A 17778-nucleotide genomic window follows, 5' to 3' on the forward strand; every position below is an offset into this window, starting at 1 on the left:
AAGCCGCCTATGATGTGCTGGGTTTCAAACAGCCACCAACAAGGAGCCCCTGGTTTGATGAGGAATTACGGCAGGCAAATAAAGCCAAACAACAGGCACGCAAGGCAGCGCTGCATAAAAGGACGAGAGCTGCTCGTGAGCTCTATGAGCAGAAGAGGCGAGAGGAACGCCGACTTCTCAGAAGGAAAAAGAGAGGGCATGAGAAGCGTGCGGTCGAGCAATGGGGCTTTTGTGAGTATTGAGGCAGAGGCGGCAAAAATGGGTTTAACGGTTAATGAGGGAAAAACAAAGTACATGCTGTCGTCTAGAAAGGACATACAACACCGACGTTTTGGTCAAAACGTCACAATCGACAGACGTAACTTTGAGGTAGTCAAGGACTTCGTCTACCTAGGCTCCGCTGTAAACGCAGAAAACAACACCAGCGCTGAGATCAAACGCAGAATAACTCTTGCTAACCGCTGTTTCTTAGGGCTAAGAAAGCAATTAAGTGGTAAAGTCCTCTCTCGAGGGACCAAAGTGTCGTTATATAAGACCATTATCCTCCCCGTCCTGCTATACGTTGCAGAAGCATGGACTATGACAAAAGCGGATGAAAGCACCTTGGGTCGCTTCGAGAGAAAAGTTTTGTCGTGTGATCTACGGTTGCGTATGCATCGAAGGGGAGTGGAGGAGAAGATGGAACGAGAAACTGTACGGGCTGTACAGCGACGTAGACTTAGCAAAAAGATTAAAAGTCCAACGACTAAGATGGCTGGGTCACGTAGAGCGCATGGAAACCAATGCTCCGGCCCGGAAAGTCTTTGAATCCGCACCCACAATATTAACCTGAAACATTGCATCTGTCGTCAAATGAGTACAGAAATCGATTTCGCGGCGCTTACAAAGACTGAGCTTTTCGCAGACTATAATTTTTCGAATAGATAAGGGCGTGTGCGCTTAGTTGACTCTGAAGCAGTAAAAAATGCCACTCATTTTCATCGAATAAATATATATACCTGCTCCAAAACTAAGAACAATCATAGAGAAAATTCTAAACGGAAACGACATTATCCAAACGCTGAGATACCCAAGTTTGTTAAATATAATTAAGATCAATGATATTCTCTTAGAAATTGAAACCATTATATAAATGTATATGTATAAAATTAATTATAGAGGGGTAGTTCTTCGCAGCTAGAAGCTCAACAATGTTTGTGGGCTGAGATCGAATTTTCTGTCTGTATGCACCCACATTAATTCTAACATACGCTGGTTACAAGACGAGATCGAGGATTCGAATCGAATTGAGATTTCGATCCAGGTATATGGTGGCACTGAATCGAGTAATCGAATTCAAATGGAATCGAAATGACATTTCGGTTTTATTTGTGTGCGTACTGCTATTTTTAAATAAACCTACAATTTTGGAACAATGCTCTAAACACAAAGACGAGCGCCAAATTAAATTCAGCTTAGATCCAAAAATACTCGATTTAAATGGAGTCTTTTTGTCTTATCGCACGCACACAAGCAAAACCTCACACACCAATAACTCGATTCCCCGATTCAGGTTTACAAACAAATTTTCGATTCGATTCGCCTATTTCAGTGGGATTGGATCGAGTAATCCTATTTCGATCCGATCCAGGTCTATAAGGCGTTAAATCCTGATTCAATTCGGATTCAATTCTTCTTGTAAACGCGGTAACATGATTTTAAATCATATTTATTAAAAATAACAGACCAGCTATTTTGGCATTGAGTGAAACCCAAGTGGGTGAAGATTTCGATCCTGCTAATTTTTATATTCATGGGTATTGCTTGTTGCCATTATTCTTCTCACACCATGGTCTCGCCATATATATTAAGAATGATGTTGTATATCAACTTTTACCCTTTTTAAATTCATGTGGTTAAAACTTTCCTGGAATAAGCACATCATTCACTATTGTTTTCTTTATCGGAGCCCAAACCTGGACAGAGTTTCAACTTCTCGGGAATTGCCTCCCTGTATCCTAACACTGAAATCGTTATAACGGGCGATTATAATGTTCACAATACTTCGTGGCTTCGCCATTCCAGGGCCAGACAACGCCCGAAGGAATGTGTTCTGAGATTTTTGCTGAGTTTAACCATCTTACTCAGCTTGTCAATGAGCCTTCTCGTGTATCAGACGTTAACGGCTGAGCAGAAAATACACTTGACTTGTTTCTCACTTCTGATCCTGATAAGTACACAATCATTGTATTGACGCCTCTAGGCACATCGGACCACAGTGTCATATCTACTAATTTCTCGTGTCAAACAAATCCAGGTAAAGAAAGAGCTCCATAGAGAACCGTTTGGCAGTACTAGAAATCCAACTGGGACGGTCTCAATAATTTCTTCAGGATCTTTAACTGATCGCTTTGCTTCCTCGGTAGCGACGTAGGCTCCAGTGCAGATATGATGTCTAGTATGATTCATCTGGGAATGGAAACGTTTATCCCGAATAGGGTTAAAAGTATTAAACCCAAGTTTAAATCATGGTTCGATTCGAGCTGCAAAGAGGTTATCAAGGAGAAAGAGGTGAGCTTCCGGTGTTTTAAAGCCAACCTAACTTAGGAAAACCGGAAAAAGTGTAAGCAAGCTAGGAAGGCCTGCAACGCCTATATTCGAAGGACCAAATTTGTACATGACCTAAAATTACGGCGAAAAATACTGCAATGTCAAAAAGGCAGTAAGAATTTTTGGTCATTTGTAAAAAAACATGAGGAATTCTTCCTCTTCCTCGACTTCTACGCTTGTTGTCAATGACACTCCTTTAGTTAGCTCTATTGATAAAGGCAGTTCGCCGAAAATTCCACCTTACCAGATAGTGTCATGATTCTCCCAGTTCTTTAACGCAAAAATGATTCTATGGGACCCATCTTTTTTCGTACTCGAACTATGGCGAGAGTTCTTTAAGATCTCAACATTCATAAATCCGCTGGCCCAGATGGTATCCCCGCTATTATTCTGAAGAGGTGTTCTTCCACGCTAGCAAAACCACTGCGTAAGCTTTTCCATCTATCCTATTCTTCTGGGCTCGTTCCGAGTAGTTGGAAAACTGCATTTGGCGAATCTTCTTCTCCCACAAATTACCGACCGATAGCACTAACGTCCCTTCTTTCTAAGGTCATGGAAACGCTGATTATTTATCAGCTTAAGAAATATCTTCTTAATGACAGGCAATACGGCTTTTGTAGCAATAGGTCCACTGGTGATCTCATGGTTCATTTCACCGAACAGTGGAACAAATCTTTACATCGTTTTGGAGAAAGTAAGATTATTACACTTGACATTCCAAAGGCATTTGATAAAGTCTAGCATCTTGCTCTCTTATCGAAAATGCTTGATTTCAGTATCGACGAATCTCTTCTTCGTTTTATTAGAAATTTTCTTTCGAACCGTTAAATACAAGTTGTTTTGGACGGATTCAAGTCTAAAACTCATTAAATAAATTCTGGTGTGCCCCAGGGCTCCGTTTTGTCTCAGACCATCTTCTTCATTTTTAAAATGATCTTCTGTCTGCTACTTCTAATCCGATACCTTGTTTCGAAATTTGTCTCTCCGTCTGATCTGGCTACAATCTACTAAACCTATATACGTCCGAAACTTGAATATAACTCTCATCTCTGGGCTGGTGCTCCAGTAACTTATTTAAGCCTCTTGGACAGTATTCAAAAAAGAGCTTTTAAAATGATTGGTGACATTAACATCATTAACTTGATTACATCGACGCAAGGTTTCTTGCCTCACCCTTTTTTACCGTTTTTTTAACGGACTATGCTCTAGTGAAATAGCCAGTAGCATTCGTCGCCTTAAAAAATTTAACCGTAATACCCGCGCTTCTAAGAATGCCCATCAGTTTACCCGTGAGTCCAACTTCGGCTACTATGAAGTACAGAGATTCTTTTTTAAGCCGTACTACGCGAGAATGTGGAAAGCCTTGCCACGCTCTATCTTTCCCTGTCATTGCAATGTTCAGAAATTTAAAACTAATGTACACTGACACCTCCTATCCAACCCTTCCCTCTTTTCCTACTGCTCACACTGTGTCTTTGGCATATTAAAGGTATACCCTTTTAGTGTTCGCTAACTATAAAAAAAACTAATTCAGAGATAAACTGAATCAAGCCAGTTTCGGAGCTAAATGAATGAGATGGTTGGGTAGGGTCTCAGTTCACATGAGATTGAAGCGCCACCTAAAGTAAGTAAATACAATTTTAGATACCAGGACAAAATTTCCTTTAAAAATATCATATCATGTCGAAAAAGAACAGAGACATAATTTCTGAAATGTTTCATAACTAATAAAGAGAACAATTCTTTGTTTTCTGAAACGATTTTGCTCCCAAAAAATGAAAAATATACATAAATACATTTAGTTATAAATTAATTTTATTTTAACACTTAATTTGTGTAAAGGTAAGTAACGTTATTTCAATAAGCTTTCATAAATAGTTTAATATAGGAATTTAATTCCATTTCAACCATATACATGCATTCATGTAATATTTAAAATAATAAATAAATTCGTTTGCATTCATGTTAATACTAAAATTTCTGCATTGCGTATTCCACTTGCAATGCAATCAATTCTTTGTTTTCTTCAAAAATCTGCTTTGCCAAAATATTCTTCTTTTGTTCAAGCAAATTATTTTCTTTCATATAATTTTCAATTATCTTATCATAGTCACCAACTTCGTCATTCACGCAGCACTTTTTCGGTTGATCTGTATTCGAGACGACAAGGAATTTCTTTAAGCGTAAGATTTCTGCCCTTTCAGCACTGATTCTTGCTTGCAACTGATTCTTCCAATTCATTAGTTCTTGATTTTCCAGTTGTAAACGTATCAAGGTGTGATAGTCTGGATGAGTTTTGGGTAGCATAAGCATGCCGTTCTCGTGAAGGTACATGCCTTCGTCGGCGGCAGTGATCTCTTTAATGGGAGGTTGTTCTTCAGGAATTATAGACGGATAGTCGGTTGTGTCTTGTGGAGTATTTTTTGTATCAGTGTTTGTTCCGGATTCTGTTGAGGGAATGGTTAATGTTTTCATTGATTCGTCATCTGAAGTTGCCTTAGTTGCGGCGGTTGTGGTGGCGGCACAAGAAATTTGCTCTCGATTTTGTGCATGAGCTTGAATAATAGTGGAAGTGCATGATTCTGCTATTTCCGCAGCTGGATCTTCTATGCTTTTTTCCAAACGTTTCTCAAAGACTCTTAGTTTCCTTTTGAGTTGTGTGATGATACGTTGTACTTCCCAGAGTTGTTCTTCGCGTTTCTTAGAGACAAACCCAGCATTCATTTCGGAATGAATTTGTGCGAGAAGACTCTCTTGTTTAGATAGTTCAGCTTGAATGTCATTTGGCGTCTCTGGTAGTTTGGGACTTGTCGATGTAATCGGTGGGATATATCTGCAAACAAAAAACATTGTATATATTTTTATTTATTATTTTGTTCATACTTCATAAGAAATTTAGTTAGCTTTCCAAAACGACCTGACATATTATTTAATATCTTATAAATAGAAATATTTTATTCTAAATGATGTGTTTAGCAGCTACACAAAGTTCTAGATTCAATTCTAATCACATGTAGGGCATTAATCAAAAATTATCTCAAACATGATAAAAATAAGATAACACACATTGAATGATAATCTTAAGTGATGCGTTTATCTCTTAGCTTTGCGTCTTTAATTTGCTCTACTTAAATTTTAACCTTTTTGGGTTTTTTTAGTAAACAAACACATTAGACATTGAAAAAAGTAGAATACTTATATTATTACATTGTATATACAGGGTGTCATGTCCAGTGGTGCTGATCCACATAATATTGAGTAGGTTCGGTTAGGTTGAAATGGCTGTTCATGATGGAATCGGACACACTTAGGCCAGTTTATGGGTCCATTGTGATACCAAATGAGTCTTGAGGCTCGCTAGTTTCTGCCTTCTAGTGTTGGCCAGATGTTTTTTGTGACGTGACACGTGGTGATGTTATTCCACCTGGTGTTTGCCTTCTTCATAGTGTTTTGCATTAGCAACAGTTTACAAGTAGCGATTGGTATTTCAGCATTTGGGCTGCAATGTACCGTTCCTGGCGAGTAAAGCGGATGTTACAGTAACTTGGAATGTCTCTATGGCCCGGCACCCAGCAAAGGTGAATATTAAACTGTTGCGCCAGCTCCATTAGAGATGATCGACAGTTATGGACTGTTTTAGAGTTTGTAGAGACAGAGACCAGAGATTTGATAGCGGCCTGACTATCTGAGAAGATAAGGATATCAGATATTGATATCACATTTTCTTTAAGCCAGCACAAGACTTCTTCTATCGCCAAAAGTTCCCTAGAACACGTTACAATTATCGGGAAGGCGGAATGAGGTACTGAATTTCAGTCGTTCAGAGTACACACCTCGAACAACTCCTTCTTTTGTTTTTGAACTCTGTGTAAAAATGGATTGACTCGTTTTCCAGGAATGCCCTATCCTCCCAGAAAGATCTGGAAGGTATAGAAATCTGGAAGCAGATGAATGTTGGATATTACTACTGTTATTTTTGTTTTTTAGACTAAGTGGTCATATACAAAAAAGTAACAGCAGCAATTTCAAAATTGAGTTCTTTTATCTTTTACGAGAAACGTTCTCGAAATTGAAGGTAAACATTTTAAATTTATATTATATCTAATACTAGCTGACTGCAACAGAGTGTACAATATTTTTTGGTATCCCATCTTTTGCTAATACAAACAAACTGAATGCTTTGCCCACCCGAGAGAACGCCACGCATAATTGTCCGTGTCAAAAACATAAAGTGCTCAAATTTAAGCCGCACACAGACATCGTTTGGCCTTGAGACTTATTGATAGTAATTGCAAATGCTAATCTAATTGGAAATTGAGAGCGTTTGAATCACATCTGTGGATATAATTTTCGGTAATAATATATTTTCACCCCGGAATTTGCCATTTAGAATTATGGTTTCGATAACATTTTTCATAATTTTTTAACTACGAACACCGTGCCGTTGCACAACCGTGGTGGGTTCAAATTACGAAGCAAAATTACCGGAGATTCAACCTTCAGTTGTAAATTATTTTGTGGCATGCCTTGTAACTCCAACGAATTCAAAAACTCAGTTATATAGTTTACAGCTTCGGTAGCACAAAATGTATTATTAGATTTGTATGACATCAAGTCTTCTGGTAACAAATGTTGTATCTTGAGATTTAATTCGTTAAAATCCACATTTTTTGCTGCTTAAATTGCTCTTTCTGCCAGCCACTCATGATTTGCATATTGTCTGTGTATATCGAGAAATATCTGGCCAATGAGAGCATCTTGTGAATCTAAAATCGTGCAGAAATCGACCGGTAATTTTATGCATCGAGTTTTATTTGTAGTAACTTTTTTGTCGCTTATATCTAACAGTTGTTTTGAGAATGTTTCAGCGTATAAATCTTGAAACATTTGAAGACGCATATTTACTTCCAGTTGTACATAACACCACAGTAGCGATGATTTTAAGCACGCCTTGATCTCATCAGCGTTCGTTGAACACCGAATAACGGGAAGCGTTAGTCTGAAATCACCTGAAAGGAGTAACAGAGTGCCGCCAAATAGTCTGCCTTGTTTTGTATGTCTTGAAATGTCCTGTTTAACGCCTCAAGCGAATATTTGTGTGAAATAGTGCATTCATCTAAGATAATAATTTTACACTGTTTCAGCACTGTGGTCTTGGATGATTGCCGCAATACCAGAAGATGCAACAGCCAATGCGATATCATTATTTAATAGTATTTTAGCAGGAATTAGCAAAATAAGGAATGTCTACCTGGTGCATCAAGAAAAGGAATCCACCTTGTCCTGCCGAAACTGCTAGCATAATGTGGTCATAAATGGTTCTTTGTTCTTCATTCTTTAGTGGGACATTGCGAGCAACAATCGCTGCCATTTCCATTATTGTATTGTCTGTAGTTCACGATTCAATTTAGTGCCTATTAAATCAGACGCATTTTGATTTGGTGAATGACTGCCGAAATGACTGAGTAATAAGTTGACAACGATAATGCAGAGATTCTCAATAGCAATCAATGCGTCATTTTACATAGCGTCAATGAAAATCGTTGCACCGTGTACGATGTTGATGCAATTAAACCATAGCAGGAATATAAAAAATAGATGATAACCTATTCTCAGATCTACCGAATGTATATGCAAAATTTCATTGAAATTGGTTAAGCCGTTTCGGAGGAGTATGGCAACTAACACTGTGACAGGGGAACTTTATATATTAGATAAAAATACCTTATTTTTTGAATTAAGGCCATCGAAGAAGAAAACCGTCTCGACCAATGTTTTTTGTTTATTATTTAGCTGGCTAAGAACAGAAGTCACATTTTTGCTGAGATAATTAACAAAATGTGATTTAATGAATATTTCAATCGTGTACATTTGGTATGTTAGTTATTTATAGATCTTAAGCTTTTCCTATAATTTTATTTTTATAGATTTATTTATGGAATAATACCAGCAGAATTACAAAAAGCTTCTGATATAATTGCACCAATCCTTGAGGCAATTTTTACCAGCTGTCTTTACCTGGTCCATGTTCCCTCGGCATGGAGAGAAGTTAAAGTTGTTTTTATACCTAAAGCAGGTAAATGCTCCCAAGTCAATCCTAAAGATTTACGACCTATAAGTCTATCATCATTCCTTCTTAAGACCCTGGAAAGATTGATTGATATCCATTTAAGGGCACGTATCGATACAAGATACAAGTTCGCTTCTGTCTTCGTCTCAACATGCGTACTGTAAGGGTAAATCAGTGGAAACAGCGTTACACACTTTAGTACGCACCATCGAATATTCAGTCCATTATAAAGAGTTCACTATGGTTGCTTTCCTTGACATCGAAGGTGCCTTTAACAACGTGGACACATCTGCAATCACTTCTGCACTGACATCTCTAAATGTAGAGAGTTCGCTTCGGGAGTTAATTCATTTAATGCTTACTAGCAGAATAATTAACTCAAAACTGGGCAACTCTTCTTGCAGACGATTCGTTAGTAGAGGGACACCGCAAGGTAGTGTTCTATTCCCTCTCCTCTGGAACCTAGTAGTGAATGAAATCCTAACTAGTCTGGATGCGGAGGGTTTCACAGTGATAGCCTATGCGGACGACGTTGCTATAGCAGTTTCAGGAAAGCATCTTAATATCCTAAAAGAACTCTTACAAAATGCCTTGAACAAACTAATACTTTGGGCTGATCGGTGTGGACTGGGTGTTAACCCACATAAAACCGATCTGGTCTTATTTTCGAGGAGATACAAAATTCCATTTGTCAACCCTCCTTGCATTAAAGGAATACAATTAAAATTCTCAGACGAGGCTAAATACCTGGGTCTTGTCTTAGACAAAAAACTTAATTGGAAACGCAACGCACAGGAAAGGGTCAAAAAAGCTACTGTAGCTCTCTTTTCTTGCAAAAAAGCTATTGGTAATAAATGGGGTTTACAACCCAGAATCACGCATTGGCTATACACATGAGTAATCAGACCAATTTTAACGTACGGTGTAGCAGTATGGTGGACTGCTTTAGAGAAAGGTATAAACAGGGATAAGTTAAATAATGTCCAACGTTCAGCCTGCCTATGTATAAGCGGATCGCTTCGCACGACCCCATCTGCGGCACTGGACACCTTGCTCTACCTTACACCTCTTGACATATTTAGTAAACAAATAGCTGCAAGCTCTGCTATTCGCCTCATTGCTTCGTCGCAGTGGACTAACAACAACATTGGCCACTCCGTAATTCTAAGGTGCTTAGAATCAATTCCAAAGCACACAGACTACACCATCCCCCAACTACAATTCGACAGGAATTTCCAGATTTCTATACCTACCAGATCTTTTTGGGAGGATAGGACATTCTTGGAGGATGAGTCAATCCACTTTTACACAGATGGCTCAAAAACCAAAGAAGGGGTTGGTGGTGGTGTGTACTCTGAACGACTGAAATTAAGTCTCTCATTCCGCCTTTCCAATCATTGTAGCGTGTTCCAGGCGGAACTTTTGGCGATTAAGGAAGTCTTGTCTTGGCTCAAAGAAAACGTGATATCAACATCTGATATCCGTATTTTCTCCGACAGCCAAGCCGCTATCAAATCTCTGGACTCTGTCTCTACAAACTCTATAACAGTCCATAACTGTCGATCATCTCTAATGGAGATGGCGCAACAGTTTAATATTCACCTTTGCTGGGTGCCGGGCCATAGAGACATTCCAGGAAACTGTAAGGCAGATGAACTCGCCAGGAACGGTACAGTACAGCCCATCCTACCACGTTTGGCAAGTACTGGCATATCAATCGCTACTTGTAAACTGCTGCTAATGCAAGACGCTGTGAGGAGGGCAGGCACCAGGTGGAACAACATCACCACGTGTCAAGTCACAAAAAACATTTGGCCAACAATGGATTTAAAACGTTCAAGGTGCTTGCTCTCTCTAAGCAGATCGCTTATAAGCTCGATAATAGGTGTCATAACCGGACACTGTCTAATAGGACAGCACGCCACGAGACTAGGCGTATTCTCAAATGACTTTTGCAGAAGCTGTATGGACGAGGAAGAGGAAGAAACGGTTCTTCATCTTCTCTGCACATGCCCTGCTCTAGCTCGAAAACGCAAGAATTACCTAGGAGAGTTCTTCTTTAACGATCTAAACGATCTAAATCATATCGGTATAATCAGCCTCTCACGTTTCGTAAGGGACTCTAACTGGTTCCATTGAGCTTAGGAGGAAGCCTCAAGATTCATGTGGTATCACAATGGGCCATTAAACTGGCCTAAGTGTGTCCGTTTCCATCTTGGACAGCCACTATAACCTAACCTACCCTGGCTCATTTTTAAACTTACATAAACTTTGTTTAGGTCTTTATTTTTTAGAGAAATATTAGACTTTGTAATTTTACATACCTACATAAATTTGATGACTTTGTCTCAGTCGTAACATATCTAAATTTAAGCAAATGCAATTTTTTTCTGTCAGAGCAAAGTTTTTAAATTTGGGGTAATTTGTCTATACATTTGGAATAAACATAAAGTTTAACTACTGTTTTAAAATATAGGTACTAATAATAAAATTTAACTCCAAGAGAAATTTACGAAAAAAGCACACATTTAATGATGCTATAGATCATTAAATCATTGAAGCTGCAATGATGGCTTTTACCTTATACTATTTTAAAATTTGTATATTAATAAACTTTGACAAGGCAGCGCACAGAAAATATATACGGTGTATTAAGTAATGAACGGGGTTAAATATCTTAACTTTTTCAATTATATTTTGGACTTGTTGTTGAAGATTGTAAATTAAGGCGCGTTTCCAAAATTATGTTCTATGCGTGTATGTTGATTACATTTGAAATTCACCTTATTAATAAATTTATTGTTTGATGGACACACAAAACAGGTTAGTTTTACTATTTTATTCATTTTTTTTTAAATTAAGTCAAGATTTAAGGCATTAAATTGCTAGCAAAGCCAATTCTGCACCTTGGTCATTTTGAACCACCTGTTGAAAAATGTTGTTTTCAAAAATGTTAATGCCATTTGATTTCTCATAAAAATGCTTGTAGTTTTTTGGTGTTTTGTTAAAAAAGTTATTAGTTAAACTACAAAGATCTGCAATACAAAAATCGCATCGCATTGTATTCATAGTACAAACCATTGTGCATATATGTATGTATAAAGATCGCACACTAGGAGCAGCAGCCTTATGAATGTAAGTAAAAACAAAAATCGCTAAAAGATCCTTAACAGGTGATGTAAGCAAACACAAATTTCATTCATCCCCTTATTGGACATAATGTTCAGCCATTTTTGTTTTACTCTATCGTTTTTCATATAAAAGTGCATTGATGTAAAGAAAAAACAAAAACAAATTCATTGGCCTTCATATGGAAGCTTTGTATATGAAAACATATACAAGGATAGACTCAAATAGAATGAAGGAAATTGTGTAGATATTTTGGGTGGAAAAATAATTTATTTATTTATTTAACTCTAAAAAGCACATTTGACTTTCATAGAATATCTTATAAGCTAAACTTAAATCTAATTAATTATATATTATTTACAAGTAGTCTTACATTCATTTCGACTTAAAAGGAAATCTAATAAATCCTCAAATTGATTGAAACAGGAAGCAGCATTGCATATAGGATTATTCAAACCGTAATTAGTATTGTGTCTTGGGATATAAAAGAAGTCGTTTTCTCTAGGTCGTAGGAAACACGCAGGAGCATAGATATTAAATAAAGACAGCAACTTAGGGCTATCAATGTGGTTACACAGAATGTCCCTGGCAAACATATCATAAATTGCGAAATAACAATCTCGTCTGTTTTGGAGTGGCTTTAATTGAATTAATTGGCATCTTATATTATAGCTAGGCATATCAGAATGCAAGTAAGTTCTACGCAAAGCAAATTTTGTAAATCTTTTTTGAATACGTTCCAGCCGTAATGATCCTTTGTTGTAGTAGGGTGACCATATTGTACAGCAATATTCAAGATTAGACCGAACTAAGGATACGAACAGAGTCTTTAACGTGTAAGGGTCGCTAAATTCCTTAGAATTTCTAAACATAAAACCAAGCATAGCATTCGATTTTGAGATCAAAAAGTCCATATGCAAGGCGAAACTCAACTGAGAGTTAAAAATAACCCCCAAATCCTGTTGCACCGTAACGCGATTAAGATCACTCTGAGAGATGTTATATGCAAACAAAATTGGATTTCTAGCTCGAGTAAATGACATCACCGAACATTTACGAATATTTAAATACAAGCAATTTATATCACACCAATTTGTAAGCCTGTCAATATCAAGTTGAAGTTGAGTACAATCAGACACAGTTTAAATTTGTCTAAAAATCTTAAAATCATCCGCAAAAAGTAATCCACTTGAATTTAAAATAAAATTTGGCAAATCATTGATAAATAAAAGAAACAAAAGAGGACCTAGATGGCTTCCTTGTGGAACACCCGAATGATTGAAAATCGTTTTCGAAAAATGCGAACCTAATTTCACATATTGCTTACGGTTTTTTAAGTAACTCATTACCCAACTCAGTAAAGTAGCTTGGACAATAATTTACGCTCTAAAATATGAAACTGAACACGATCAAAGGCCTTAGCAAAGTCTGTGTAGATAGCATCCACTTGAAAGCGTCGTTCCATACTGTGAAGACAGAAGTTGGTAAAAATTGCCGAATTTGTTACCGTAGATCTACCACTTACAAACCCATGTTGATCTTCGGATATAAAAGACCGAGTGACAGAATAGAGTTTTCGCTTGACTATAGCTTCGAAGACTTTAGGGACCAATTGTAGTTTCGCAATTGGCCTATAATTTTCAATATTTTGCTTAGAACCAGACTTATGAATTGGGGTGACAAATGAGTACTTCCAGCAATCCAAAAATACACCTGTAGACAGCGAAAGATTAAAGATTATATGAAACGGGATTACTAGATTATATCTACAATTTTTAACAAAAATAGCTGGAATGTTGTCAGGTGGAAGAGTAGGAGAGCCATCAAGAGATGATAGTTCAGATAAAATATCATTTTTAGAGACATAAAGATTTCCCAACTTTACAGACGAGACATCACGAATTGGTTCAAAAGCAGATTCTGCCTCAGCAACGTAGTTAGATTGAAAAAAGTTCGCAAACATGTTACAAATATTTTTTAAATCGTTGCTCAGAACATCATTGTATTTCATAGATAGAGGAATACCGAGCGATTTCCTTTTTGTATTCAGAAAAGTCCAAAAAGCCTTAGGATTGCTCTTAATTTTGGATTCTACAGATAAAATATGCTGGCGATAAAGAAATCTTTTTAAAAATTCATATTCTTTTTTCAGTCGACAAAATGTTACATGATGTGATGAATCATTTAAACTTTTCTTATACATTCGTTTCATTTCACCTTTTAAGTTGGCCAATCTTCTATTAAACCATACAGGCTTATTTGATCTCACCACTCTTTTGAGAGGTACACACTTAGAGAAAACGTCTTCTTTATATTCATAAACAAGGCAAACATATAATTTAAATCAGATGATCCCGATAAACTTAATTCCCAATCAATCAAGGATAAATAATAATTAATATAGTTATAATCTGCTTTCAAAAAATCATAAATACAATCATATTGATTAGAATCGTCAGAATAACAATTTAAAAAAGAAATATCAAAAGAGATGAGCAACGCTTTATGATGAATACTATTATTTGACAATAAAAAAGTAGCTTCAGTTAAAATTAAGTCTTCATATGTATATACTTAGTCTAAAATACGGCCAATACTATTACGGATTCCATTGAACTGAACAAAACTCATAGTCAGCATAGAATCAATTATTATCTCCCTTATTCTGCTGGCTGCTTATGGAAATGGAAATAATATTTTTCTCTCGCTCCCCCGAAATGTCTCCAATTTCGATACTAGCGCCAATAGCTCGGCATCTTTTGCCCTAAAAATTTTATACACAAAGGTCTACTTATAAAACATTTTCTCTCAAACGAGGAAAGATATTTTTTCTGCGTCTTGATACCTTAGTTTTCTCAGCAAATTCTTTGCAAAAAAAAGCTTAGTCTCTTCGTCAAAGTTAGTAATACACTTTTTAGGGCATTTTAAAGAGTATTTAGATTGTATACTCTTATTCCGCATTAAGCTTGAATCAAAATGTAAGAGCTTAACAGGTCTATAGTTTGGAAAGGTAACACCTGATAAGTATATTTGGTTCAGGTTTGTTAAAATATAGAATTATATTTTGCAAAGGCTTTTCCTGATGTTTTTGATCGCTTATTTAAACTGTCTGCAATTGTTTAGGGCAAAAATAAGACACTTGTTAGTTGGTGCACTTTTTATTACTAATTCGTTTTTATAAGCTGGGCAGGAGGTCCCATATATCACTTTCGATTCTGGTTTGTATGATAAAAATTGTATTCAAAACACTCGTAGACCCAGCTATTTGGTATTCCACGGTCAAAAAATAACAAATATAGAACGAATCGTAAGTTTATTAATGTTTTTTTTTAGTAGCATACAAAAATTCAATTGCTGGTACATTTCACAACTCATTTCAAGTGTTGGTGGAACGCAATTCAGTCAACTCTAGTGATTATGAGTGAAACCAAACATTACACAGTTCTACTTATTGCATTTAAGGCAGAATAACATCTTGTGTCATGATTGGGTAGAGGACTCTGTGGTATAATTCCTAAGCTATGTTGCGTAGCACGCTTTATATTGCTTTATTAAGCGCAGCTCGCTTTAAACAGTGTCTAGAGAGCCGCAGTTAAAATAATTAGATTTTACCCCGAAGATTTTCAAGTAAGGAATTATTTTTATTTACAATTCTTACAGCTATTTATACCTAAAGCTTCAAAAGTTTTGTTTATACCCTTTATATGTCTAAAACATACTGTGCAGTTGGAAAAAGGGAGAGGTGAAAACGAGATTTATATCGGGTTTGAATTCTTGAATGGGAAAGGACAAAAACATTACGACTATTGAGTTAAGGGATGGCAATTGTAGCCAGATCATCGTTTCAGAAAAATCAAACGTCTTGCAGAGTTTTTAACAACAACACATAAATGATATGTGATGTTCCACAACAGGTGGTTGATGATGAACATACCAAGAATATTGAAATGTCTAGTTTCGTAGATGCAAGTACCACTAATGCATAATGGCAAAGATAAATCAAGCTTTAACGATACAAGACAGCATTGGGATTCGAGGCAATACATTTCATGAGGTTTTCTCTAAAAAAATAAGTACAAAATCAGGGATAATAAGAAGCCTTTGGGTACACCAACCTTTATATTGTGGGTTGCAAACTTATAAATAAAATACAGGCAGCTGCACTCGTTTGAAAAATAACAAACAAAAAAAAACAGAAGTTGCACAAGCCACAACATCTACTCAATTGAATTAAGTGCTTAAAACAGTCCCGACTCAAAGAATGGACTAAATACAAGTTTTTTAAGCACCGATTTTTACGTACATTTTTGTTTCAATCCTTGCAGACTTTTGCATGCCATAGCAAACTATGTTTAGAAAATTTTTAATGTTTTTTAACCATATAATAATCTACTTACTTTTTTAGTTCAACTCCAGCAAACAAATTTGGGCAATGACACAGCAAAGTAACCAATAAACGATGTGACATTTGCAAAGGTGGACTGAGCAGCATGGCCAGACTTTGCGCATTCATCTTGTTTTGTTTCTCATTTTGTATAACTGAATCAAAATGCAAGAGAATCCAAGACAATAAAGTCTTATTGCAATTAGGAAGCTGATACAAAAGTGTCTTGAGTTCTTTCTCTTGCTGGGTGACTTGCGGATGCGAGGAAACTTCTTCGAAACGTGCTATTAAGTCTGTAGTCAAGATGGGTTCAGGCAATTCCCTTAAATAGTAAAAACAAAATAGTTACGAAGTTCCTAGGATAAATGCCAATTACTTACTTTAAAAACAGTTTCAACAATCCACATGCTGTAGGAACATCCATATCATCAGTTCCTTGAGATTCTCGATTATTGTAGAGTCGTTTGAAATGTTGAAGTCTCGTTTTGACCGGTTCTACTTTGTAAATTTGGTCACTTCGCAAACCGTGCTCTTGCAGATAGTCGATGCAATCTCGAACCACAAGGGGCAAATCAATTCCATCATGACATCGACTTCGTTCAGTGGCCAAACTAACTGATACACTAAAAACTGGCTGAACATCGCCAAGCTCCAGGACCTCTTCACTCACTGCGGCCTTGGACTTTTTGTCCTTCTTCTCCTTATCTTTTGATTTATCTTTCTTGTCTTTCTCCTTTTTATCTTTATCACGTTTTTTGTCCTTGGGCTCCTTGGAGTCTTTATCCTTTTCTTTCTCATCTTTGTCTTTAACATCTTTTTCAACCTTTTCTTTGTCCCGTGATTTTTCGCGTTTTTCTTTGCTCTTCGAAGATGAAAACTTAAAGGCCTTGGATTTCTTTGAAGATTTCGATGGACTCCTCATGAAAACCCAGATTAGCGAATTTTGTTAGAAAATGGAAAAACCTTACACTTACTTAGCATCCAAGTCGTCCTCGGGGGAACTCTCACCCTCAAGAGCAGCATAGCCGCGATCTTTTTTATCTTTTTTGTCCTTTCGACGCCCAATTAGGAGATCTTTTTTACTTAACTTATCATGGTCTCCTTCGCTGACTACAGAAGTTGATAACATTTATTTTTAGAAGGTATTCAAAAAGATAAACGTAGTTTTACTTACAATCGCTTTCCTCTTTCTTTTTGCCAGCTCCTGTTTCCGAAGCATAGAGTCCAGGAAAATCTTTTTCAACATCTGGGCTATCGAATTCCATTTCCTTTTCCAAAATATTGTTAATTTTTCACAAAAAACATGCAAATTTATAAAATGTTTAGTCCAAACTGAAACAGCTGTCAATTTTGACAAACACAACAAAATCAGTTACCAGTGCTTACACTTTAGACTAATAGGGGCTAGATCATAACAAAGTATGTTTGATTCGAAACTTCTTTTGAATTTGGAATTTGAACTTTTGTTTGAAATGTTTATATTTTTTTAAAAGTATTTAACTTCAACCTAATTTTCGTAACATTCAGAAGATCGTTCAGCATTTTGGCACAATCTAACTGTGGGTCGTTCTTTATCTTTAACTGCAGTTAACTATAATTGTTGTTA

General features: G+C 36.6%; 1 protein-coding gene across 2 annotated transcripts; it reads right to left on the reverse strand.

Moving 5' to 3' along the window:
• Positions 1–4386: 4386 nt before the first annotated feature.
• LOC129941962 (ralA-binding protein 1) lies at positions 4387–17508 on the reverse strand. 2 transcript variants are annotated; one of them, XM_056050743.1, is made up of 5 exons: positions 17347–17508; positions 17147–17282; positions 16553–17086; positions 16186–16494; positions 4387–5422 (listed from the first exon to the last, which is right to left on the reverse strand). In XM_056050743.1, exons 1-5 carry the CDS (start codon positions 17435–17437, stop codon positions 4561–4563), a joined length of 1932 nt encoding a protein of 643 aa, XP_055906718.1. In that variant the 5' UTR covers positions 17438–17508; the 3' UTR covers positions 4387–4560. The 2 variants fall into 2 exon arrangements, with proteins under 2 accessions (XP_055906718.1, XP_055906717.1); XM_056050742.1 differs by having other exon boundaries at positions 16553–17089.
• Between the last annotated feature and the right edge of the window lie 270 nt (positions 17509–17778).

This window comes from Eupeodes corollae, chromosome 1, assembly GCF_945859685.1.
Source record: "Eupeodes corollae chromosome 1, idEupCoro1.1, whole genome shotgun sequence".
In the NCBI taxonomy this organism is placed as follows: domain Eukaryota; kingdom Metazoa; phylum Arthropoda; class Insecta; order Diptera; family Syrphidae; genus Eupeodes; species Eupeodes corollae.

Bases quoted from the DNA above. Each gene is read 5' to 3' on its own strand.
- LOC129941962 (XM_056050742.1), bottom strand. From the start codon at position 17,437: ATGGAATTCGATAGCCCAGATGTTGAAAAAGATTTTCCTGGACTCTAT. The intron at 17,090-17,146 runs GTAAGTGTAAGG...GGTTTTCATGAG, and splicing joins GAGGACGACTTGGATGCTAA to GAGTCCATCGAAATCTTCAA. The intron at 16,495-16,552 runs GTAAGTAATTGG...TTACTATTTAAG, and splicing joins TTGTTGAAACTGTTTTTAAA to GGAATTGCCTGAACCCATCT.